Source organism: Nannospalax galili, unplaced genomic scaffold (assembly GCF_000622305.1).
Source record: "Nannospalax galili isolate Female #2095 unplaced genomic scaffold, S.galili_v1.0 scaffold1327, whole genome shotgun sequence".
In the NCBI taxonomy this organism is placed as follows: Eukaryota; Metazoa; Chordata; class Mammalia; order Rodentia; family Spalacidae; genus Nannospalax; species Nannospalax galili.
The window spans coordinates 49,675-76,046 of NW_008355982.1; the positions used below are offsets into that span (position 1 = coordinate 49,675).

The 26,372-nt window shown below is 52.6% G+C and overlaps 1 protein-coding gene across 2 annotated transcripts in view; it reads right to left on the reverse strand.

The window, feature by feature from the left end:
- The window catches only part of Ttc28 (tetratricopeptide repeat domain 28), a 617,298-nt gene that overhangs the window by 16,501 nt on the left and 574,425 nt on the right, over nt 1-26,372 (reverse strand). For both annotated transcript variants that reach the window (XM_029556666.1, XM_029556667.1), the window contains 3 exons: nt 17,578-17,718; nt 6,459-6,603; nt 127-306 (listed from right to left, as the gene is read on the reverse strand). In XM_029556666.1, coding sequence (XP_029412526.1) covers nt 127-306; nt 6,459-6,603; nt 17,578-17,718 — 466 coding nt within the window. The remainder of the gene's footprint in view (nt 1-126; nt 307-6,458; nt 6,604-17,577; nt 17,719-26,372) is intronic.

Below are 26,372 nucleotides of genomic sequence, written 5' to 3' on the forward strand. Positions count from 1 at the left end.
AACTTCAGAAATGCTTTCCTTTCACTCTGAACTGATCCTGCCTCATACGAATTGTGCCAGTTACCAAAGAGGCTGAGGAGGTCCCGTGGGACCAGCTTTTGTCCCCAGAATGGGGCTTCATGTTACCTTGGAGTGTGGGCCAAGTGAGCGGATGGCAGGCACAGCGATAAGGGTGAAGCGCTCATACAGATACTCGTTGGAGGCGCTGCCCTTCAGGAGAGCAAAAGGGACGAGGTAGAGCTCCCCCTCCAGAACCAGGATGAGCTGCCGGTGCCGGCCCACAGGGCCGCTGGAGTGCATCAAGCCCTGTGGAACAAGCACATAGGCTGACTCGGGGTGGGTGGCTTCAGCCCCAGGTCCCCCTGGGCAACTGGCTGAAGAGCAGGTGAAGAGGCTGTTTGGACCAGAGGTGCTGCCCTGTAGAAATGTCACCAGTATTGTGCCTGCCTCAGGGAGTGGGGCTGTGTCTTCCTCACTGGAAGGTGTCAAAGTCTGTGGGTGACCTGAGTTGGAAGACTAGAGTTACCAGCTTGAAGAGGGATGACCCCGCCCCACACCTCAAAAAAGGGGCAGGTACTAATAGATTCAGATGTTTCCCTAGGAGGCTGGGAATGAATGCAGAGGGCATGCTGCTTGGAGAAGCCCCAAGGATCAGGGTGAGAAGGCTGTGGTGGCACTAGGACCCAGGAGCACATGCTCTCAACAGCAGGAAAGAATCCATGAATTGGTTCTGACAGGCACAAGCTAGCTGGTCAGAGCCAGGATGGAAGCATTCAGGGCCAGGGGACACCTGAAGAAGGAGGGAGGCTGTGGTCCAGGAACTTTCATGATGTTTGGGCCTCAGTGCAGCTCTCCAAGGCCTGGTTCTGTAGGTTTGGCTTTCCAAAAGGGCCCAATGGAGACCGAGGCTATGAGACGAGGGTAAGGAGGAAAGGAAGCTGTGAAGGTGTGGTGGTGCACACCTGTAATCCCAGTACTTTGTAAGGCTGAGGCAGGAGACCTGCCATGAATTCAAGGTGTGCCTGGGCTACAGAGCAAGACTTCTGTCTTTGAAAACAATGGAAAAAAGGAAGGGAAGGAAAAAGAGATGGTTAGGAGGACCAAGTGTGGCTTCTGGCAGATCATCTGCAGATAGCATTACTTTGGGGCGGGCCTGGCTCCATAGCATAAAAAAAAAAAGAAAAAAAAGAAAAAGGAATGACCTGGTGGGATTGACAGGCTGTACCCTCAGGAAGCAAATGTGCTCACTCAACCCAGCTGCCTGCTGTGGGGGTTGGGGTGGGAGCAGTGCTGAGGGCACAAGTACTCGCTAACCCAAGGTGACACACTCCCATGGATATTCAAGCTCTACAACTCCCCATGGCTTGCTTCCCTTCTTAATGGAGCTACATTGAAAGAAAGTAAGAAATTAAAATTATTGACTCATGGGGACGTGGCTTGGCTAACCAATGCCTGCTCTGAAAGGAGATGTAGGGAGCTGAGGAGGCAGGTGGGGAAGACACTCTGCAGACACTCTGCCCAGCCCTCATCCATCACTGCCATGTGCTGCAGGCCTGGCTGTATCCGGATGGACTTGCAGTGGGCTGAGACCTGATGGTCAAATGTGAATTGGGGCAGCTAGAGCTGCTGTGTGCAGGGCTAGGGTGGAAGGAGGAGGCACCATGTGCACAGTTGCACTGTGGCCCTGTAAGGACTAGGCTAGCCTTTGCAAAGGGAAGGGCTGGTCCTTTTGAGGGTGGGCAGAGGTTGCCCTGTGCTGCTGCTGTCCCTCAGTTTCTGCTCCAGGATGTGCCATGTCCCCAAGAATTTCTTGGGTCAAGGGTGCTACATGCCCAGCTTTGTCAGGGTGTCACTGAGGAGGCAGCCATCCAGCAGGCTGGGGTCAGACAACATAAGGACATCCAGTGAAGCCTTCTAGCCATGGGCCCAGGCCACCCCTTGGACACCTTGCCATCAATCCCCTTCCCACAGCCTTCCCCACACTGGTAGCTGTGGGCCTGCTGGCCTACTTGCACTCCAGGTGGCTTAGCCGCAAACACTGCCAGGCTGTAGGCTGGCTAGAGTAGCTCCATGTCTGCCCTTTCTGGAGCATGTGCCTCAAGCCCTGGAGAATCTGCAGGTCTCCCGGTACTCTTGCTCTAGTTAACCCCTTCCCACTACTCTCCTACTAGCTGGTGATGCCATTTCTGGCTCCTGACTGGACCACCATGATGGAAGCTATGAACTGTGGACCAGGAAGGGAAGGCGTGTCTGGAGTGGAGACCAGGGGTACAGGAGAGGCCTCTGCCATATGCATTGCCAGGTGGGAGGCATGAGGGGGAAGCAGCAGGGTGGGGTGTCTGGCTCGGCATAGCATGGGCAGTGCCTACACTGGCTCCACCTGTTTCCATTTGCATAGGCCAGAGAAGCTGGTATCCCTTCCTCATAACATCTTATCCCAGGAGGCAATGGGCGCTGAAACCATGTGGGCTGTAGCACGTGTGGTTAAGTGTGAGCATGTGGCTGCCCACGGGGGCTCAGACACATTGGCATGGCCTGTGGTTTGTGCCATGCCCTCCTGGCACCTGTCATTTTCCAGTATAGCTTGTTCCCTTTCCCTTTGGCTTTTGCAGATAGCCATGTGGCTAAAACATGTGAATGAATTCTGTGGAGCATCCAGCTCCAAATTTTAGCCCAGGGATTGGATAGAAAGATGTCCCCACATCACTGTTACCATCACCACCACCCACAGCGATTTGCTGTGTCAACAGGAAGCAGTTGCCCATTGCCAGTATCCCATCTGCTAAGAATAGTCAGGTAAGACTGGGACCTGTTGCGCCTGCTTGTTCTAGCTCCATGAACACCGAATGGTGGTCAGACGGCGAGTTCTAATGCTCTGTTGGTTTGTTCCTTGGGGGTCTTCCATGGACCCCATGGTGCCTGATGGTCTTGAGCACCTAGAAACATCAGATTCCAGGTTGCATGTCTTCTTGGGTTTTTAAGAAACCTGTACTTGGTGCATGTCACCAAGGCTCAGAGGATCAGTGGCCTCAGTGAGATGGCCCTAATCCTCCTGGGAACTCACTCTGTGTCTCAGGTGCTTGCACTGGTGGTTTCAGGTCTACAGATAGTTCACAGATAGCAGCCTCCATTTCCCCTCTTCATCAGTTGGGAAGTGCCTGCTCTCCTTGGGTGACATGTCTCCTCATTTAAATATTATCACAGAGTTATCAACCAGAAATCAATTAGTCAGCCCTGGGGCTACGGTCCCCAGGGCCTCATTCTCAAGTCTGGACTCACTGGAGAGTCTGGGTTTCACCATATCCAGGGACAGAATTCCCTGGCTGCCTCCAAGTCCCTGGTCTGCTAAGAATAGTCAGGTAAGCCTGGGCCCTAGTGGGCCTGTTGTCCTAAGGTGAACTATTCATCACACATTTTAAACATGCAGAGACTTTTATAGGGCACTAAAAAAAGACCCTGGAGCTCTTGTGGTCAAGGATTCCAAGAGCCTCTGGCAGAGCCAGCCAGCAGTTATGCTTCCTATGACAGGCTTCAGGCATCTTGAGTGCATACCAATGCTAGGAGACAGCACAAACTTCCACTTGCCAAGTCAGTTCTATGTCTGGCCCCGAGCAGAGGTGAGCAAGCCTGGTGTCTGCTTCCTGACGGGGTCGTTCACTGTTGCTCCCTGTCCTACAGATTGGGGTTGTAAGACTTTACTGGTAGGAAGTGGAGTTGAAATAAGGGAAGAAAAGATGATGGCAGAGACCGTCACTAGAGCAAGCCCCAAATCCAAGGGTTTGAAGTCCTCAAGTCTGGGCCTCCACAGACTTAATCGGCCAGCCTGGAAAATGTCCTGCTGCAGGCCTGCCTCGATGGCCACAGCACCTGTCATTGGGTAAAGCCGCCTGTAGTGTAGGCGATCTGGACATTGGTGGATGAGAGTCACACGTGCTGATGGTAGATGCAGGGGCAGGCTCCAAGACCACTCTAAATATGCCACTGTTAGCAAGTGGTCTGTGCGTTTGGGCTGTGGACAGCATAGTCCCCTGGGCCTTTTGCAGCCAGAGGGGTAGACCATGTCAAGGGATGGGTCACTGGGTCACTGTCCTTCACAACTTAGATTAAATAATGCCTGAACACCCACCCCCAAGTATGTTTCACTCTAAACACTTGCATCTATTCCTTGGTGACACTTCCCTCTGGGTATCAAACAGGATTTGACTTATCGTTGGCTGATAGCATGTGTGCAGATTTATGGGCTCCTCAGAGTCAGTGGGCATGCTTACCTATCCTGACAGCAGAGGACAGCGCACTTCCAAGAAAACTATGACAGTGTTTCCCTTAAGCCAAATTCAATCAAAGGCTCGTGTGTGCCTGAGGTAGAATATTATTCTGTTCCACTTTCCATAATGTCTGGCCTAGCCCCCTAGCAACGGGACCACAGAGAACAAAGGCAGTTGTTCAAATAATTGTATGTCCCATGTGAAGAGGCTAATCGGTTAGGCTTGAAGTGTCAGTGATTCATAGTCTCTGACCTTCGGTTCTGATTTGTAGCTTCTGTAAAAATGTGGAGGGGATGGACTGTTTCTGGAAACAGGCAGCAGGACTCCCCAGTGGACGGCGGTGTCACGTCGCCCTCTGGTGGTCTCTGGGGAGGTGTGGCATGTTTGCAGAAGACACAGGATCCAGACCTCCATGAAGGAGGCTCTCCAGGGCAGGCAGGAGAAGAGGGGACCATCCTGGAGATGATGGGTCCTCCCTGCACACCTGTCCACCCTCAGACCAGCTGCTCTGCTGGCTCTGCAGAGCAGCACGTGCCTGCCCAGCACCTGTCTATAAAGACTTGCTGCATTCCTTGAAAGGATGAAACTGGGTACCCATCTAGATTCCACCTTCTCAGAGAAGTGCTTTCAGAAACACAATGGAGCTTTTTATATTTTAAATAAAATTTGAGTCAGAATCCCACAATGCTCAGGGTGGCTGGGAACTCCTGGGCTCATACAGTCGTGCCTTGGCCTCCTAAGTGTGTGCCTTCCCCTGTGCTCTTTGACCTCTTCCTGTTTTCAGCTCACCACTTCAACATTAATGGAGCAAAAACATAAGCAGTTGGATGCAAAGGATCTGAGGAGGTGAAGGTTAGGGAAGAGTGGGGCTCCCAGCACCTGTCAGAGGAGCCAGGGGAGCACTGCAGTGTGGAGGAAGGCTGGCGGTAAGCCACCAAGAAGGCGTGTCTGGTGACGAGCAGCAGGATGGAAACAGGGACAAGCATGCCGAGTCCTCTGAGAGCTCTGGCAGAAACCAGTAAGTTACTGTGAGCTGGAGCTGCTGGGCAGGTGTGGTCACCTCATGAACGGGACAACCTAAAGAAGGTGAAGATGCTAAGAAGGGACAGGGCTGAGCACAGAGGAGGAAAGGGGCTCAGCCTCTGCAGGAGAGGGGACCACACCCAACAGGTTGCAGTTGGCAAAGACTGGAGGGCTCTTGGGTGGGGGCTGGACACAGCAGATACCCCTAGCCAGGTGACAGTCCCTGACTATGGCCCTGACACTTTGCAAGTTTTTCTCTTCCATTCCTGTGCTAACCAGACATGTACTAAAGGTGGTCCTCACTTCCTACAGAGAAAACACATCAAGAGGGGAAATGGTGTGGGCAAAGTCACTTGTGAGGAAAGGGCAGAGACGATCAGGTTACCAGTAGGCAGAACACCCTCCCCACAACTGTTAGACCAGCTGACACTGTTGGAAGGACAGGAAGGGTCAGGGATGGGCCCTTTCTGGGGCAGAAGAATCATCATTGAGCAGGGGTTTCTTAGGATGGCAGCGTCCCTGCCCCAGGTGCGGGCACATGGGGAGTTGCTATGCGGTGCTCCTACCTCTGTAGAAAGATCTATGAGCTGCAATGATCATGCCTGAAGAAAGCTCCCTGAACTTTCAAATCTACCAAGGTCCCTGTCCCATCAAAGAGCCCTCTCAGAATTAAGAAGTAACATGCCAAGCTGAAGGTGTCAGGAACATGCCAGCCACAGGATAGGGTGGCCTGTGGTAGGCATCTTCAGCCCTGTCTTGTCCTGATAGTATCTGAGGCCCCAGTAAAGAGCAAGGGGGCTGGACAAGCACCTGGGACAAGGTGAGGGCAGGAGACACTTACCGGCGGTAGTGTTTGGGGGAACATCCCACCAGCACGTGCACTGCCCTGAGCCTCGGGGCCTGTAGGCCAGGCAAGAAGCACTCTAGGCACTGAGGTAAAATGCACAGTGTGGGGCAGCGCTAGGACTCAGACCCATTCCTGGCAGCTTACCCATAAGCAGCCAGCTATAAGCGTGTCCACTGAGTGCTCAAGTTAAGTGAGGTGCTAGGCAGAAACACAGGCTCTGGGAAAACTCTGGTTGTCTTTGTGTCTTAGGGGGACGTGTAGGCACTGGCTAGGAAATGATATGTCCTGATGCCAAGGAGCTGAGTGCTGCAGGAGGCACTTACCCCTTCCATGGGTGCGATGAGTAGATCGTAGAGGGCACGGAGTGGGGGCTGGGCCAGGGAGCTCTGTCTCCTGGGGAGAGAAGAGGTTCCGTCCTTGATGGGTGACATGGTGCTACTGAACAAGCTGGTCATGCTCTGGCAGCTCCTGGGGAGACAGGACCAACAGGAATCAGGCTCGCCTTCATCACTCTGCCTGCAGGGCCACAGAGCAGCCCTGAAGCTCCCTCCCAGCTCCAGTTCCTGCTCATCCCTTGCAGGTAATTGTCACACAACACTGAGCACTGTCAGAAGTGGAGGGTAAGCCAGCTACAACAGCAGCATGCATCTCTGTGATGTCAGCCACATAATCAAATGTCCCAGAGTGCTGTTCAAAGGATTTAACTACTTCCCACATAGTACAATTGTGCTCAGACAAACATAAGGACCACGAGGAGTCAGTACAGCCACCAGGTTGACAAGTGAGACAAAACCCAGTGCCAGTGAACTCACATCCCAAGACAAGAAAAAGCAGGCTCAACCCAACTACCAACCACCTGTCTTCCCTCACTCTCTGGCAGGGTCCCTCAGCCACATGGGGGGACCTTGCGAGCTGCTGATCACAAAGCACTTGCAGGAAGGTCAGCTCGTGAAGCTGTGGGGGCAGGTTCATCAACAGAGTTACTTCTAACCCCCAAGATCCCATGCGCCAAACTCTTAAAGCACGATGAGGCCATATGCTGGCTGATTCATTCAGAAAAGGATTCCTAACACCAGCTGCCTGCCAGGCAGTCTTGTCTCTGGGGACCTAAAGAGCGCAAACTGCTCAGCTGAAAGGGAAGGAGGCGGCAGAATCTGCCTGTTGACCTGGCCCACATGGTCTCCACACAGCCACCTGGTGGCGTTCTCCATGAGACTGCCAACATCAATGGGGTACGAATGTTGCTTTAGATGCTACTTTGGAGTTCCTTTGTGCTACAGGACCTGCGAAGGCAGGGCCTGTGCCTGATGCTAGACATCAGCAGGCAGCAGCAAGTGTTCTGATTCCTAGGTGTGACACCCACTCAATTGTTGCCTCAGAGCAAGCCAGAAGGGGCTTTCCTCCAGCGCCAGTAGGAAGAAGAGGCACCTGCACAGAAGACATGAAAGGCCTGTCTCTGCTGTCCAGCTGTGTCTCCGGTGCCACCCTCCAAGACCTCTGCAGTATCCTACTTAGTTTCTAGAGACACAGCAAGCTGTGCCCTGAGCCCTCTCAAACACCCTGTTGCTCCCTGGAGAGGCAAAGGCCTGGGGAACCACTCCCCTCTACTCACTCAGGAAATGTAATTACAAGTGACAGGGTACAACACAGCTTTTCTGTCAGAGCCAATGAAGCGCAGATGACCCTGGGGTGACACTCCATACCCAAGGACACACTACAAAGAGCAGTTCTCCCCTGAAGGAAAGATGAGCAAATTGCTCTCAGAGGAGATGTGCAGTGTGATGCATAATGTGTGCCTACTGGCTGTACACTGGGAGTCTGGACCCCAGGCTGGGGCAGGCATCTCCCACTTCACACCTGGGCAGTCTTGGTGTGGACTATTCTGGTCCTGAGCCAGATGGCAACCTCCGGAGGGTGCCATATGCTCAGCAAGGTATAGCCCAGGTTCTCATGGTAACAGATGGGAGTGACATACACCCTGAGCTCTTTACCTCGGAATCAACAAGGCTGTGGATGCAGAGAGCCCCAGTTCTAGGGTGTCCACAAGCTCCCCTGGGGTAAGATGTCCAGGCTAGGCCAGGCCCAGCTGCATGTAGCTGCAGGCTTCGAGCTGGCCCAAAGCAAGGCTACTTACTCTACAGTATTAGAACAAAAGCCCTGGGCCTCTGACCCATCCTGTCAGTACTGGAGGTGCAGAGCCCTCTGCTCCTGCAGAAAACAGTTATAAGCAAAGGCCTGTAGGGCTTCTTCAACAGTGGGACAGCTGAAAGGAAGTGCCAGGGAAGGTTTGTAGCCCATCATCAGTTACCAGGTCAGAGAGGAAAGGAGTGGGAGGGACAACTGCAGTCCCAGGCTCAGAGAACCCTGTGCCTAAGGCCTCCCTTTTGAACTGCAGACTGGGCTCATGTGGCCAGGGTGGGAGTGCAGGGGCCAGAGACGATGCCTACAGAGTACACAGATCAGAGAAGACCAGGATCTTAGTTAAGGAGATAGATGGAGTCTGAGGTCGGGGGTAGCTAGGGTTTGGGGGTATAGAAACTGTGGCAACGGTGACTTTTTTTTTGGTCTTTTTGAGACAGGGTCTCCCTGTAGCTCCAGCTGTCCTGGAACTCACTATGTAGACCAGGCTGGCCTTGAACTCACAGAGATCCACCTGCCTCTGGCTCCCGAGTGCTGGGAATAAAGGCGTGCACCACCACACCAGGCTTGGCAATGGTGTTTTTTTATAGCATGCCATTAAGTACCAGAGGAGCTGGAGTATGAGGGACAGCTTCCTTCCTGCACTGCCATGGAGGCCTGATGCTCTGTGGCCCAGGAGCAGGTGGGCTTCCAGCACAGCCCTGAGAAGCCCCACTGATTGCACTTCTGCAGGTCCTTACAGCCTGGGTGGCTGCTCTGGGCCACAGGCCTGACTCTGATATGAGTTGGAGCAGACACTCTGGAGGGTTCCCTTCTGTAACACTGTCACCTGCCTTGGCCATTGTGCCCTCCCAGGGCCTGTGAGGCCACTTGTCTTTGCAAGTGAGATATGGAGTTTCAGAGGACAAGAGACCTACATGAGGCAAGACAGGCAGGCCCCTCCAGGTCAGGGCAGCCATGCAGATGCCATGGACGGTGGCAAGCCAGAAGGTGACCAGCAACCAGATCTACACTGCTGCAGGGCTCCAGCAGGGTGGCATCGGCTTGCTGTCTTGTCATTCATTTCCTGCCAGTTCCACTTGGGCTAAGTGACAGCTCAACCGCAGGCAGAGGATTTTCTCAGACTGCATAGTCTTTATTAGCTTGTTCCTCAGATGATGTTTATTAATCTACTTCTAGAGTCATATACAGTACAGTGCAGAAGTAAACTGCATTGTGCAGAGGGGAGGAAAAGGGGGCAGGCACAGAGCTGCAGGATGATGGTGAAGGGCCACTGAGGAGCAGCAGCAGGGTTTGGTTTATGTCTTTGGAATGATGGCAAAAGCAGCCAGCTTGGTGTTACTCTCTGGGGATAAAGGGGCTTGTGACTGTAGGGAGCAGGGCACTGTACTATTGGCTCCTGACCTCTCCTCCAGGCTGAGTTCGTGGAGAAAAGCCATGAGCATGATGAGCCCACCTCAACGTGTACTACTTTCTTGGGCTCTCACGCCAGCATGGTACTCATTCAGGCCCCAAGGGGCCTTCCCTGTGAGCAGGCTGCACCTCCACCTGCCCCCTTCTTAGGACTTTTGAGGTGCCTTTGTAGCAGCCAGATCCCACCTATGGGAGCCAGAATGCCTACAGAGAAGGAAAAGGACTGGTCACAGGTCAGTGGACAGAACAGGAGACAGGATGTGACTGTCCCTCGAATGAGACCATGAGCAGGATCCTAGGGATGCTGGAGCCAGTGGCTCTGAGTTCCCATCCCTCCTGTCTTTATGGTAGGGGCTGACCAGGTGGCAAACTGTGGCTTGGTGGAGGAATCTGCGGTCACCAGAGCTCTGCAGCAGGAGGCTGGCTAGGGCTACTCCTTCCATGCACTGCTGGCTGAGGGGTGAATGTTGCTGCTAGAATGGGATAGACAGACTGAGAGACGGGTCCCAGTGGGGCATCAGGGCAGCGAGGAAGCATGCTGCTTCTCAAACACACAAAAGAGCCTGACATGCCTAGAAGAGGCAGTGAGGAAGAGAGACAGGCAAGCACTTAATTCATCCCATGGCTGAGGTGTCAGGCAGCCCTCTCCTCTCCATACCCATAAGCCAGTAGGGCCCTGAGAGGGAGCAGGCAGACAGGTGGCCCTCACTGAACAGCCCTTCCATGCACTGGCAGTGCTCATCTCCCAGAGGAGACAAGCTCCATGCGGAGACCCCATGTACCAGGCCTTTTAAACTCAATTGAGGCTTCCGTGGTCACACGAGTATAACATATTTGTCAGTTCACTTTCTCTTTTAACACCAGGTTCAGCCCTTAGGCTGGTTCCCATCCCTTAGCAGATGCCACTGGGTTCAGACCTCAAAGGAGACAGAGGGACAGTCTGCAGTGCTGTCAGGGCCAAGTGAGGAGGCAGCACTGTGACTCCCAGGGCAGCAGGGGCTACAGCATCTGCCCAAAGTCTTCCAAAGAGCAGTCCTGGTGAGGCAGCAGGCCCCGCCTGGAGGGGGGGTGGGGTACCCGAGTCAGGGAGGTGGGCAGGTGCTACCCATTGGAGGAGCAGTGCAGAGGCTCCAGGCAGCCCCACTGCAGTGGTGAAAGGCTGATGATGTACAGGGGGTGGGGCTGGCGGACCTGGATCTCCCTCTTCTCAGAGGGACCCTCCATCCTCCATCCCGCCCAGCTGTGCCTGGGAAGGGGAGAGGGTGTTTCTTATACATACATGGCCCTGGAAACTGGTACCCAGCAGCACTTGCTCCAGGGGAGAGTTCAGGGCTTGAGGCTACACAGCCCTGGGCTTCAGACCCCCAGCTCCAGGCCTGCTGTGACTGCCTGTAGAGCTTGGGCCACTGCTAAATCTTGCTGCCCCCCCAGAGATGCTCCTCTCCTCCCTCTCCTCCTCCTATCAGGGGAGGGGTAAGGGAGCCCAGGAGGGTCCAGTGGCATGTGGACTTCACAGTCTAGCTCTGGATGTCCTAAAGTGACCTGAATCATTATTGCTTTCACATGCTCCAGTCCCTAAGGGAATAGCTGTCCCCAAGATCAAGAGGCACAAGGTTCAAATACTGTCATCTCAAAGATGTCAAGGCCAATATACCCTGGACTTGGGCCTAAACAGAGCAGAGCTGGGCCCTTGAGATTATGTGCACTCTTACAGGCTTACCACCCACAGGGCCTGGGTCTGCCCACCTCCCACAGAGCACAAAACAGTTGCGGGGCTGGCCTCTGCCCTCCATCTGCTTTCTACTGCCTGAGGCTTGGCTGGCTTTTCCAGTTGACACCATTTAAGACACAAGGCAGGGGTTTGCCAGGCTCATTGACGCCTGTGGATGGGGAGAGTGACAGCTTGCTTACTATGCACACCAGCAGCATGGTCAGTCTTCTCCAAGAAAGCCTATGGGGGTCTTGTTCCCCATAGGTGCTCACAAGCACTGTCCACAGGCAGAGGGCACTATGTGGAGACCAGAAGGTCCCAGCCCTGCCACTGAAGGAACCCAATCTTTGCAGCACTGTAGGAACAGCACGGGGGCAGGTGCTCTGGGGAAGGGGGACCTGGGAGGCTGGAGCACTGACTTTGCATCTGACAGACCCAATCCTGTGCTGGCTCTGTCACTTTCTAACTGCTAACGTACCCTCTCTGAGTGGCTGTATCAGAACAGCTTTCCTCTTAGCTGTGGGAGGGCCTGACAGACAGAGCCAGGGGCACACTGCACTATGTGCTGGTGCTTGGTTTGGAATCAACCAAGGCTCAGGGCCACCTTTTCTTTGCCAGAGCGGTGGTGGGAGACCTAATGTCAGCCTCAGTCTGGACCAACGATCCCTCCTCCTGTGTCTTTCCCTTTCTCTTTTCGCCTTGCTTCTCTCCCTCCCTCCATCTCTTCATCTACCCATGAGTCCAAACTGGACCTACTTAATGGTAGCACAGTGCCCAGAACAGAAAGAGAAATCCTAGACCTGATCCAGGCTCTGGTAAGTGGGCAGCTGTGGGGATGAGAGGGCACCCAGACCAACAGAACAAAGGCAAGGGGACATTGTTGTAGTGCAGAGAACGTGCCAGGGAATTTCAGAGGAAGAGTGTTCTCAGCTAGGAGCTAGGGTGGCCTGGGAATGGAGTTCATTCTTCTCCCCGCAACCCCCCGCCCAGGGGACATCCCTCTTTGGCTATATCACAAAGGACCCAAGAGTCCTGTGGGTCAGGGCAGAGGGGACAAGAGTAGAAATGATGGCGGCAGAGCAGTGACCACCTGACTTCATTGAGGGCCCTGGGAGAGAATAAGATGCTTGGGTACAGGTCAGATAACCAGGGTGGAGGTGGGATGAACCCCATGTCTGCTATTGGGAGACCCAGGACAGCAGCTCACTGAGCACCAGACACTTTGCAAGGTCACTCCTAGGATTATGTCACACAAGCTTCCTATGAAGAGTCAGTGCTCAAGGAACAGGCATGACAGGGGGTAGGCAAAAGGCCTGCAGATCCACCCATGGATCCGTCTGGGGCTGTGGCTGCAGGGTGAGGGATGCAGAGAGCAAACGCCTCATGGGGGCAAGGCTTTGGCAGCTCCTCTCCAGCTCCGACCGTCCTCCACTGCAACCCTGGGCACTGTCGCCCCAAGGGTCAGGTCCTGAAGGTTGAGCCAGGGCATCAGGCAGAAAGCTGTCTTGTCCTTCCAACTGGGGAAGCTCGAGGGGCTGCTGGCTGGGCTCACCTCCTTGGCCTTGGCACTCCTAACTTCTCAAGCTTCTATATGATCCTGGGGCATTTGCATAGATTGAAGAAAATGGTGCTTATCAATGGCATTACACGTTAAAAATAATCGACAAGGTTGGTACTTAAAGACAGCCTGCTGTTCTGAATAAACTTGTCATTACTTGATGAGAATCTTTTGCAAGTGACTTCTGACAGATGTTTTTTTAATTTCCCACCCGCACCTCACTGCCCTATGCTGCCTGGAGGGAAGCCAGAAACCCGAGAAAGTCACCTCTAATTTTTTTGCACATGCAGGTGGAAAGTATTGGGGTGGGGGCTGGTATTCTGGCACTGTCAGGACAGGAGGGGGGCCTAAGCAGCCACTGCTATGACTGATACAGGAACCAGGAGATGGGGGGCCTGCTTGGATCCAACAGCTGCTGAGGGCAGCCACAGGGAGGGGGCATGGGCAGGGGCTGGTCCTGGTTAGCGGAGAATACTGGTTCCCAATGGGGCTGAAGCTGGTGGCCTGTGTGTGAAAATGTAGTCTGTGGTACCTGGTGCCCTGGGGGAGGTCACAGGGAAGAGGCAGGGCCAGGCAGGCTTCCCATGTACTGCTGCCTTAAGGATCTTTGTAGTAGTTGGTTCACTCAGTAATAAAGAGCTCTAGGTGCCACAGACACCTCAGAGCCCAGGGGCAAGTTAGCTCTCACTGCACAGCAGGGATGTCATCTCTATTTGCCAGACTGAAAAACTGGACTCAAGGCCACCAGCAAGATTCCAAATCAAGTGTGCCTGGTCCATTACTCTCTCAATAGCATCATGCAACTGAGCACAGTGATCCTGGACTCCAGGCCTTGCTGCTCCCAGCCCAAGGGGGTGCTCACAAAGAACCACAACACATATGGGTACAGTGTACTGGCAGGATCTCAGTGTGATGTGATGCCTGTGTCCCAGCTCACTGGCCAGGGGGACTGGGAACACTTACTGCTTCCACCTTTTCTTGCCCACTCCTTCCTCTATAGCACTAGGAAGTCATACCTGTCCCCTCTGGTCCCCAAGTACAGGGTTGGTGGGAAGGGCAGGCTCAGGGGCACTGATCCTTCCCCAGTGTTAGGCAGACCCTCTGGTGTGCAGGGGCTGGAGGTGAGCCTTAGAAGCCTCCACTGCACCAGCTATGCCAGCTCTGTTTCTGGAAGCCCCTGTACCAGTCATCTTCAGCAGAGGCCTGTGGGAAAATGCAAGGGACTAAGCCCATGCAGTCCTCCCCACAGGACACACCCCTCATGTTATTCCACATAACCACACTGTGGCCAGGCTATCACAGGTCCCTCTGGGAAGTCTCTTTTCTTGTGCAGTCTCTGAGGCTGGCACCATGGATGTAGGGGCTTTACTCTCCTTCTTGTGAGTGATGTTCTGGGAGAACCCAGGGCCAGGCTGAGGATTTGGACCTGCTGTGAACAGCAGACAATGTGGGACTGGGTCTCGGCAGCAACTGTTGAGACCCCCACAGACACACTGAACACTTCCTTCTGTTTTGGCCCGTCACTGATCTCTGGGCATAGGAAAGTCTCTCCCACATGCTGTCGCATACAGCCACAATGTAGGACAGTCTAGACCTGGATGTGTGTGGCACCAGCAGTGGCAGCAGAGTTCTCTGTTAGCACACTGGTCCTACTGATCCAGGATCTGCGATGCCAGGTGTTGCCTGGGCCAAGGATCCAGGTGCCCTGTTGTGCCTCTCTGCTGTAGCAAAGATGGCCTGCTCCCTGCCCCCGGTTCAGACACGCACGCACGCACCTCACCCTTGGCATAACTTCTGAAAGTGAGGGCGGCCAGTCTGCCCTCCGGGCCCACACAGGGGAGGGCACTAGCCAAGAGAAAGTTCCTTGTTTATCACTCTCTGTGGAGCTGCCCTGGGCCTAGAATGCCAATATTTCTGTCAAAGAGCACAGCTGAAAAGAGAAAAGGCTCCGCTGAGTGCTCAGAATAAAGAGTCCCTGGTACGCAAGCCTCACTTGCCACTTAGCTGAGCAGCCTTGCCCACAATCCACAACTTAGCCCAGCGGCCACTCAGGAATAATGTGCTTAAGCAACCCATAAAAATGCTGAGCTGGGGCTGGGAGTGGTGGCGCGAGCCTTTAATCCCAGTACTCAGGAGGCAGAGGCAGGTGGATCTCTGTGAGTTCAAGGCCAGCCTGGTCTACATAGTGAGTTCCAGGACAGCTGGGGCTACAGGGAGACCCTGTCTCAAAAAGAACCCCACCCCCCAAGAAATGCTGAGCTGGGAGCCCTGAGAGGGTAGTGGCTGCCACTCCAGTGAGTGCTCCAGCATGGTACACATGGTCGTCTGGGTGAGCTGTGGGGATGGGCGCTGGCTGCATCACTGTCAGAAGTCTACAGAAGAGACTTAACCGTTTGTTCCATGACAAACCAGCATGCCACTTGCCTAGGCCCCTGGCTGTGGAAAGTGCTGAGTGGAAAGCCAGGGACCCATAGCAGGGCAAGAGAGGAGGGGAGGGGCAGGCACCTGCTTGTGGAGGGTCTCTGTCCACAGTTGTGACTCAGCTGCGTGATCTCCAGAGGGTGTGGTGTGGTTCACAGGCCTCCACACTGCCTGACCAGGCCACTCTGGCCTCTCAGTCCACTGTGGCTTGTTCCCTTAAGACAGAAGCCTGACCCTTCTGCTCCTGGGCCCCTTGGAAGGCAGCAGGGGACACACTGCTGAAGACTGTCTCCATGCCACTACCCTCCAGGGTCTCCAAATGCTCAGGACCGGAGGGTGGACAGACTGGGCTCTGCCTGAGGTCTGGCTGGACTTTGCCAAGGGGTCTAGTGCAGAGGGTGGGCAGAGGACCAGTGCCCCAGTGCTTTCTGCTTTCCACCAGGCTGCCAGGGCCCCACTAGGGCATTCCCTTCAGAGCACATGGTGTAGTTCTGATGGCCCAGCAAACTAACACACACTACTGAGTTCACACGGCCTGTCTCACAGCTAGCTGCTCAGAGGACATAAACCATCTTTCCAAAATCCCACCACCTCAGACCCAGGATTCTCAGACACAGTGTGCCTGTCCCTTGCTTTCTGAGGCTCTGGGGACATCAGCTCCTGACTGCAGGAATGCTGGGACCAGATGGCAATGGTCTTTCTTGGTGGCTCTCACATGAGAGATGCATGTCTCCAGGAAGAGGAAGGAGAGGGGCTGCTCTTCAGGGTGGCCAGAGCCTCATGCAGGTGCTCCTCACACAGGTGTCCACAGCTTCTGTCCCTTCCAAAGTTTTCTCCATATGCCAGGCGTGGTGGCATATGACTTTAATCCCAGTACTCAGGATGCAGAGGCAAGCGGATCTCTGTCAAGGCCAGCCTGGTCTATATACTGAGTTCTAGGCTAGCTGGAGCTACAGGGAGAGACTGTCTCACCCTGACCCCCCCAAAACATCCCCAACAAACAAATAAACAGCAATGACATCCAAAACGGTCCCACATTTCCTCAGGAGCCACACTTAGCTTTGCTTGCCCTTTGCCAGAAAGCCACCAGTCTTGCAACTGCAGTCCACATGCCAAGAAGCCAGTCACTGTGCTGTTTGCAAACCAGCTCCTCAGTTCCCACACTGAAGGGACAGGGGAGTCTGTCCCTATGTTAGAGCTGGGGAAACTGAGGCGGGGACACTGCCTACCCAGTGACACACAGCAAAAATCTAGTGAGGCAGAACCACACTCTGAGCTTTGTACTACGTTACAAGCCCAAATCATATCCTCTGCTGCTCAGGCTAAGAAGCTGGCAAACCAGATGTGAGCCTAGCCCCATCCCATAACTCCTTGCTCCTAGCTGTGTCCCTTCGTGACAGAGGGCCAGGAGGGATGCCTTTGAGGGTGGGAAGCAGGCAAGACCAGCTCAACCCTCCAGCCTCCTTTTGATCAGTGCTGGATCTCCAGCCTCTGGGTTCCTTTCCACCCTGCTGAGTCCTGGAAAAGTAAATACACATTTGTCACCCTGACAACACAATGACAGGAAACGAGGCTGCTGCAGACAGGGCACACAATGCCCACACAGCACGCCTGCCAAGTGGGGCTGCCCACCCTGGCCAGTCCCAGTGGTCCAGGGACAGCCAGGCGACCTGCAGAGGCAGGGACCAGAAAGTCTGACAAAATGTGACTCCCAGGTGCAGCCAACCCAGGTTTGCCTGTTAGTCCGCACCCAGCAGGATACCACTTCTGAGAAAACAGGTGAAGGTGTGCCAGCTGGCAGTTTTACCCACAACCCATCCATGTGCTGAGTGATAGGGGACTGGGATGAGGGCTTCTGAATCTAGATGAGCTCATTTCTGGGCCAGTTACTCCCTTCAACCCCACTGGCTTCTTGGCTGTCCTCCAACCTCCTGAAGCACAGGCCCGAGAGAAGCTGGCAGAGGATGGGAGATGCTTAGTTTCTTCCTGAGGCTGGAGAGACCCTGAGGCCCTGTCACATCAAATGAGGCTGGTGGCCTGAGCCTGCCCCTGCCTCCGTTGGAGCTGCCAGTGCTGTGGAGAGGCAGAGGCCCTGGCAAGCACAGGCCCCAGGAGCCCCGGGCTTGCTTCTGCAGCACCTGACCCCACCGGGGCAGCCTCGGTTCTACCTTGCCTGTTCTGGAGGGAAAGCACCATGCACCTGTGGAGAAGGTTATTGTGCCGCACCATCCGCAGGAAGCCAGTGGGGTCAGTCAACGAGTTGAGCTTGCTGTTCATCTCTTCAAACTGCTGGTCCATGATGTCTCCAGCTTCACTTTCTGTCTCGCTGCTGGCACAGGCCCTGTGGAAAACATCAGAGAGCCATCAAAGAAACAATATGCTGGGCTACAGAGTTGGCGCTGAGGTCCTGGGCCATCTGCTACCCAGAAAACCTCAGTCCTGGCATCTTCTGGTGCCAAGGTCTTCCAATTGCCTTCCACACCACAGCTTGTCTGTATGTACCTGTGGCCTGCACAGAGCTGTGACTTATGCAGATAGAGTGGGGTGTAAACAGCACTTCACCCCTGCATCTAGCACAGGCCTGGAGGGGCCAGCCACTCCAAAGGACAAAGGACAGAACCCCCAGGATAGGGTATCCTCTAGTCCATTCCAGAAATATTAACTGAGCACCTACAATGCGTCAGGCAGGGTGCTAGACCCAGGACACAGCTTAGAGAGACGTTTCCAGATAAGGAGAGGCACTCACTGGTAGTTTCTACAGGTGATACAGGCTCTGTTGAGAAAGGCTGCTTGTTAAGCCCCTTCCTCAAGAGCAGCAGAGGCTGTGACCAGTCTTGAATTGTTCATACTGCCTCTGTGACAGACTTTAACGGAACACCTTAAACATATTCTGAATAACAGAAAAGATCAGTGGTGCCCCGATTCACTTGATGACTAAAATGTCTAGTGACTTGCTCAGTGTAAATGACACACTGTGCCCAAGGAGATGAAGAAGGCCACAGTGAGGCCCTGTGTCGCCTGCACCCACCCTCCTCCACCCATAGCCTCCCAGACAAAGGCTCATAATAGCATCAGGCCCAGGTCATGTTCCCTCTCAGCTCATGAAGTTTCCTACTGTCTAGCTTCCTGTGGGGGAGTGGGGGAGTGCCAGGGTACTGGAGGCAGAAGACAGACTCCTCCGCCTCTCGTGCTGGGTGAGTGGGGCTCAGGGGATGCCAGGCTCCTATGACTGAGCAAGAAGAGGCCTGGGGTGGAAATGTGGGCATATGGTGAATGAGATTTGTGCAAGGGGCCAGGATGGTGGCATCAGTGACCGACAAGGCCATGAGCCCCTCACTGGGTTGTTTAGGAGTCATGGGACAAGCGACATGCATGTCTTCTTGGTGAGCTTGATGCTGTGGGAACACGGTCCAGGTAAGTGTTCATTCCAGGTCACCTGGACTAGGTCTTCCTGGGCTCTGAGACTTGTAGGTGGCTATTTTAGGGTCTATGAGTGAGATGACCTTGAGCTGGTTCACTGAGGACAGAGATCATCTCCCCAGTGTGAGTGGACACCTCAGTCCACCTGCCAGGCCTGATGGAGCAGGCAGCCAGCCCCTCTCTGTCCTGTCCCTCTGTCTCTACATTCACCCTCAGGCTGGAGTTGACAGCACTGGCACTCTCAGGTCCCAGACTGATGACTGTGGATCCCAGGACTTCTTCATCTCCAAAACTATGCAACTAGTTCCCTGTAGTAAATTTCTTTCATTTCTTTATATGAATAAATTTCTACATATTAGGTACATTAATTTTGTATATTTAATATACTATTTTATACAAATGCATATTTGTGCATATATAAACATATATGTGCGTATATATATTTATGTATATGCATATGTCTGTCTTGATTCTGTTTCTCAGGTGCACCAAGACGGAAACCTCTAGTAAGTTGTATATAGATACAGGTCTTGGGCAAAACAAGCTAGATTGTGAGTTCAAGGTCAGCTTGGGCTATGAGGCATGTTTGAATAGAGCGTAGGCCATACAGCAAGACACTGTCTCTATGAAAAACAAAGAAAAACAAACAAACAAACAAATAAAAATTAAGCAAACACAAAAACCCCAGCAGTAATCTCAGAATCATACTCTTGGCTGGTAGCGACCTGATTGTTAGGCTCCCTCCTTCCCAGCGCACTGTGTGGAGGAAGCTCTGACAGGGCGGTACCTGGCATCTGTGGGCACGCAGAACCATCAAACAAATGTACACACTGGAGAGATTTCCCTGTGGGACAGCCCACAGGGAAGGAGGTGGCTCTGTGTATCTCCTGAGAGCTGAGGGGACAGTGGCTTAGCGGAGCCGAGGAAGCTGGCCCAGTAGCACCAAGAGGTGGAGGCAGGCATACTGACTACCTCCTTTTTCTTCCCCTATGAGGTTCTGAGCCTCCCCAGCTTCACTTTTCTTTCCTTGAGGGGTTGACATGAGCAAGGGCTGACAACAGCAAACTCTCAGCATGTAACATCACCAGGACCCCTATCACAATGGTGTGGCGAGTGGCAGAGCAGGGGAGCCGTCCATCCTTCTGCTGCCTCAGCAGGCAGCAGCAGGCTAAGGTCTGAAATGGCCCTTAGGAATGGGAGCGCTTCACAGAGACCCTGGGTGGGAAACATTGCTCAGTGAGCGCTTGTGTCCAAGGACATACTTATCATCTGAATGTGATGGGATGCTGGGAGCCGAGATATCTGCCTGTCACTCAGTGCCTTGAGAAGGGGACCAGCTGGCCTAGCAGCACCCACGGTCTCCTCTTCACTGTAGCTGTCAGGTGCAGACCTTGGAACCTCATGCTTAAGGGGTACATCTCCTACTTCTGATCCTTCGGGGAGGAACATGGAGGGGAAAAACAAACACATGATGTCATCAATAAGGAAACTTCCCATTTACAAATAGGCCTGGTCTGTGTGGCACAGTTTTCAAGGTGCATGCCACCAGTCCCACGTCACAGCTCCTGCCCACATCCATTCCTCCCAGCGACTCCCTACAGAGTAGCCACCACAGACCCTGGGTTACCCTGAGTGTCAGCCCAGATGACTGAGTGGGTCTTAGGGGCTCATGACCTGAGGGTTACTGACAGCAGCCTTTGGGGCCCTTCTTGTCGAGGGTGGTGCATAGTCTTTAAAGCTTTATTTCTTACTAACCAGTCCCTATACTCCAATCTCTATACGGTTAACAACCAACCGTTCAAATGGCTGAGTGGTCTTCTATTCCCACCTTGATACAACAGACATACTATATCTGCAAACAAACAAACAAAAAAGAAAATATATCATGCTATTTCCAAATGCTGACTGAGATTAAGAAAAGTAAGTTACATTTTGGTGCAATCACTCATTCACTGGCCATTAGGCTGACCAATCCTCAAAAATACTCATTGTGAGCCAGGTGTGGTGGTGCATGCCTGTTATCTTGGCACCTGGGAGGCTGAGGCAGGAGGATCACGAGTCCAAGGCCTGCCTGGGATACACAGCTCAAGTCCCTGTGTCAATTTTTTTTTCCTGTCATGCAACTAGTGTGTACCAGGTCCTTACAGAGGCTAATGTGACTTCAAATGGAGACAGCCTCTGCCCTTGAGAAGCTGAAAGCAGGTGCTAAATGGTCATGCTGACCTCTTCCACATGAAAAACTTCAACACAGTAGTAGGTGCACATTACATGGAAAAAAGAACTGGGGGGCAGTCAGAGAGGGAGGACACCCATAGATCATCAAGAACCCACCACAGTGCCGTGCAGAAAGCCCTCTGCAGAAAGACCATGCCTGGTCTTCTGATGGCCATGATGGGAGGCTGGTGGATGGTCAGAAGGCTCTGGCATTACAGGCAAAATTAGGAGTCACAGCTCAGTATAGAAGGTAGTGAAGGCCTCCAGGAGAGAGGTGCAAGCCAGGAGGCAGATGGAAGGAGCGGAAGGAAGGCCCTGGATGCCAAGACCTGCCCCGTCTTCTCCCTGCTCTGCTTGCATTCTGGCCTGTCCACCAGTCCCTGGCCTGTCTGTCTCATCCCTCGCTCTGACCAACATAGTCTCTCCCTTTCCTTTGTGGCTTTCTTGGCCTAATGATCTTAGTTCCAACTTCCTTCCCAGTCCCTTTCTACTCCTGAGCCCCCGAGGGTCCCTGTTCTTGCTCCAGTTCCCTGGTAGGCGCCTTTTGGTCAGCTAGGACTGGTCCCCTGCCTGGGGCTGCTGGAGGTTGTTTAGATCACCAAGGCACAGAAGACAGGGAGGACAAAGGTCACAGTTAGCAGGGATAGCTAAAGGGAGAACATGAGGCTGGCATTCTGGTGAGGGCTGGCAGGAGGGGGTGAGAGAGCAGCACTGAGGGAGCAACTTCTCAAAGGTGCCCACCTACATTGCCCACATTGGGTGCAGGCCCTGTGAGTCTAGCCTGCCTGACCTGGGGAACATACATCACACCCAAGATGCTGCCCACTGTGGCCATCCCCTGAAAGAGAAAGACCATGAATCAGCACCACAGAACTGTATCAAGATTCTTCCTGCTCTGGAGACAGGATGTGGCAAGAGGCCCCAGCAAGGATTCCGTTTGCAAGGATGGATTCCTGCAAGCACACGCTGTCCAACACTCCTCTGACAGCGGGGCTGGAGCTCCACACGGGCACACGCCATCCATGCTGCAGCATCTTTGCTAACTCATCCTTTCCGATCCCCTACCCTCATCTCTAAGCTTTTCTTGAACCAACAAGCTTTTCTTACTTGCTGAAGATTGACCACTTGCCACCTTGAAGCTGGACAGGACAACAAGTTCTTCAGCCTCCTGTGCACAGGGCAGGGGGAAAGCTCCACCCCCTAAACCCCACACTCATGCAAGGACCCAAGGCAGTCAGATAGCCCTTCCTTCAGAGCAAAGATCTCTTTCCAGATGGTGACTTTCCAGGAGAAAGTACCTCTGCTACCACCACACACAGTGCCCTAAGCCCCCAACTGCAGAGTCTGCGTCAGGAGGCAGAGGACGAAGGCACTTGGGCAATAAGTATCTTGTGCATTTACTGGGTTTCACGTGTCTCTGCCAGCAGCTGAGAACCCATTTCTCCAGAAGCCAGTTGGAAGAGCGCAAGACATTGAAGAAGTAAGGCTTCCAGAGCTCAAAAACTCCAAAAACTTGGGGACCTTTGAAGCCCTCCCTGGGAAGCATTTGTACTCACCGCCCCCCCCCATTCTTTCACTGTGATGCTGGTAAGCCTTTAAGATGAGAAGAACCTGGCCTTTGCTTTGGTGGGGTGTCCCACTACATAGGTGGTCTCAGTAGAGGCAGAGCATGCTGGAGTGGAGGATGGGGGTGGTGCCGTAGGCAACTGGTCATAAAGATGCTCCTTTCTAGAAAGTTCTGCTTTGACCCACAGGGTTACAGGCTCTGAGTGCCAGTGTAGCAACCTTCTTTCCCCGTTACTGCTGATTAGACTGGGGTTGACACCCTCAGCTGACTAGACTCTATTTATTCCCTCAGATGTGAGCACTAGCATTAAACTGGCTGTGGCTTCCTGAGGTTGGTCTATAGGCTGAGGATAAGCATGAGCCACAGAAGATGACCAGCTTCCCACTCTGGACCCAGGAGAAGAGAACATTCAGTTGTGGACTGCAGTCCACAAACTTTGCCAAAGGAAACAGCTGAGCAGTGATGGACTAGCCTGCCCTGCTCAGCCTAGTCCTGCCATCCCACCCGACCCTGCCTGGCCCTGTCCTGTCCCATCCCATTCCGATCCAGCCCAGTCCAGGTTCCTGGACTTTCCTCCTCCACTGCAAGTTTCAGCTGCAATTCATTGACTCTAGCCCCATAACCTGACTAAGAAGAACCTCCTATCTTCTGTTTAAGTAAACTTTGCAGAGGACTGGTGTCGGGGAGAGGAGTCCCAAGAGACCTGTGTGGCCTTGCTGCACCAAGCTGGCACTACCACACTTGGAGAGCATACAGAGACAGATACACAAGACTCTCCCACATGGGCATGTTCAGTGCAAAGTCTTCTTTCCTCAGAACCTCATGTTCCACCCCTTATAGCCATACACGGGCAGCAGAGAAGGTGCAGACTCTGAAGTCAGATCCGCTGTTCCAAACCCCATTCATGGCCTGGCCCTTCAGCGTTAGCTGCAGATTCCTGGAGGGTGTTGGTGGTTGCTTATCAGAAATCCAGTCACTATTACACTTGCACTGTCTCCGGGGAAAGGCTTATATTTGGATGAAACTAGATTTAATTCCTTGCTGCTCTGTGTCACTCTAGAAATTGCTGTTCTCAGTATCTTCTTAAGGCTGTAATCCAGTTATCTCACAGCACTGTTTCTAGAACAAACCTTCTGTGGTCTGAGGGTAAACAGTTGCATTTGCCTGCTGGGAGCTTCCACGCAAGTGCTTGAGCCTGAGAAAACACACACACACACACACACACACACACACACACACACACACAATCAATCCATTCTGACTTGTACTTTGATTGTTAAACATATAAACATATAAATGAATAGAGATTATTTTACGAATTTTTTGTTGTTGTTGTTCTTTTTGAGATAGGGTTTCCTTGTAGCCCCAGCTGGCCTGAATTCACAGAAGTCCACCTGCCCCTAACTCCCAAGTGCTGGGACTAAAGGCATGCATCACGCTCTTCTAAAATGCTTTAAAAAATCATTTGAAGGGGCTGGAGAGATGGCTCAGTGGTTAAGAACACTGACTGCTCTTGCAGAGAACCTGGGTTCAATTCCCAGCACCCACATGGCGGCTATGAATTGTTCTTAACTCCAGTTCCAGGGGAATCCAAAGCCCTCTTCTGACCTTTGCAGCATTGCACAACACGGGTGCACTCACATACTTGCAGGTAATATACTCATACACATAAAATAATAAAAATAATAAATAAAATATTAAATTATTATTTTTTTTAAAAAAACTGAGACAGCGCAGTTGTGTAGTTTTAACTTGGAAGTGTCTGTGAGCTCATCTCATGGCCAGGAATTATCTAGCTTGCACTTGTGTGTTAGAAGAAGGAACTCAGATTATTTTCCCAGTTTTTTGCTGTCAGTAAACACAGTGATTAAACAGATGAGAAGGTTCCCTTCCGCTGGCTCCACAGCCGGAGGCACAGACAGGCTGTAATTGTAATCTAAGGCCTGCTTTCTTGGTCTTATTTCGGAAGTCTTTGCTGGGGGGCATGTTGGCAATGGTGCTTTCTCCCCGATGACACTGCTTTCTGTCCTCTGTCCATATGGTTCTGTGACATGGACAGAGCCCAGTTCAACCCACATGAACACTGTCAGAACAGAAAAGCCTCAAGTCTAGGAGATAGGGTGGAATCCCATCCTTCCAGACACTTCTCTGGAATCCAAGGTCAGTAGAACTCTATTCCTCATAGGTGGACTGGGTTAATCACAGGGGCAGGGACAGTGTGTATCAGCACTTGAGTGGACACAGTCCCTGGCATGTGGGAAGTGGACCAAGGGACATTTTCCATTCCTACTAGAAATCAGATGCACATGTGCTCCTATGCACAGACCTGTTGGATGGAGAAGGTTGCGCCAAGCATGGGATTGCTTAGTGCCACATGGGAGCCTGTGGCAGAAGGCAGATTACACACATGATGGCTGCCCCTGTGCTGTCACAGTGAGTCCTTCCTGGAGTGTCTGTCTATTCCAGAAGTGCGTGTCCTTTGGTGAAATGTCAATGGTTATAAAAAGTAGTACGGTTACTTAATTTCCCATGCTTTCTTCTAGCTCTTGTGGTAAATATTTAAAAATAATTCAGAAGTGGGAGGGGGGGTTCCCTCAGGGCTGTTGTAGACACAACACCCCCATATGTCATACCAGATACCCTCCATAGAATAAGTGGGTATGGCGGCCTTGTTTATAGTCTTCTAAATCTAGGTAAACTGCCACCTTTAAATTTTCTGTACAAATAATGGCACCAAGAGTCACTGAACCAATTCTATTTGGTCTGAGAATGCAAGCATTCAAGAGAGGGAAGATGCGTCCGAAAGCCGGACAATCCCTTGGGGAGGGGTGATTTCATAGAAGATAGTCCCCAAAGAAGCTAGATGACTTCTAGAATCACTAGCTATTCCCTGGATCCTCTTTGGAATGGGTATTAAGATGCCTGTGACTGGGAAGCAGGAGTCTGGGGAGGAATGGGAAGCTGTCACAGCCTGTACCCAGGATGGAGACACCTTATGTCCACTGAACTTCCAGGTGGGGACTGCCTACTTCCAGAATGCTAGAAACACTGTCTTCTGAAGCCGAGACAATGCAGGGCCTCCTTTTGTTGCCACAGAGGTATCATCTGCTTGAGGCGGACCTGTTCCCTTCTCTCTGTCTCTAACTGGATTTTCTGAAAGGCTCTGCTCCCCTTTCTCCTCCGATACTGGGGAGGCAACGCTGTACAAAGACTGCTGCCTGGCATCACTCTTGTCTTTTTCTGCCACATTAACCTGGTAGGGGATTTAACAGCCTGAGGATCTGAGACGATGTTGTCAAGTCATGAAAGCCCCCAAATGCAACTTAAATGGTTATTAGCTGGTGGGAAACATCCTCTGCATTCTAATACCACCATTTAAATAACAATAATAAAGAAAATAATAACAATAATAGTAAACTCCATGCCTTCACAGCCATGATTACACCCTACCACCCACAGTCCACACAGGCCCCAGTGGCTTTAGGCTTTATGTGGGGCCTGGGGTGAGGGCATGGCTTTTGGCTTGGTGGGCATGCATGATCCTGCAGCCAGCCAGCAGGGGGCACCCAAGTCCTCTAGCAGGAAGATTGGGAGCTTTGGTGACACCCTGGATAATTCCTTTAAACAATCTGCAGCACAGACAAAAGAGCCAAGGGGGTTCCTTGCTCTATTAGAAGCCACAAAACACATGTATTTGCCAAATGGAAAGGTGCAGAATTAATTGGAAAAGAGATGAAATTTGTATTCCTCAGCTCCCTTGGGGATTTTATAATTAATAAATATTTGTGAAGCCT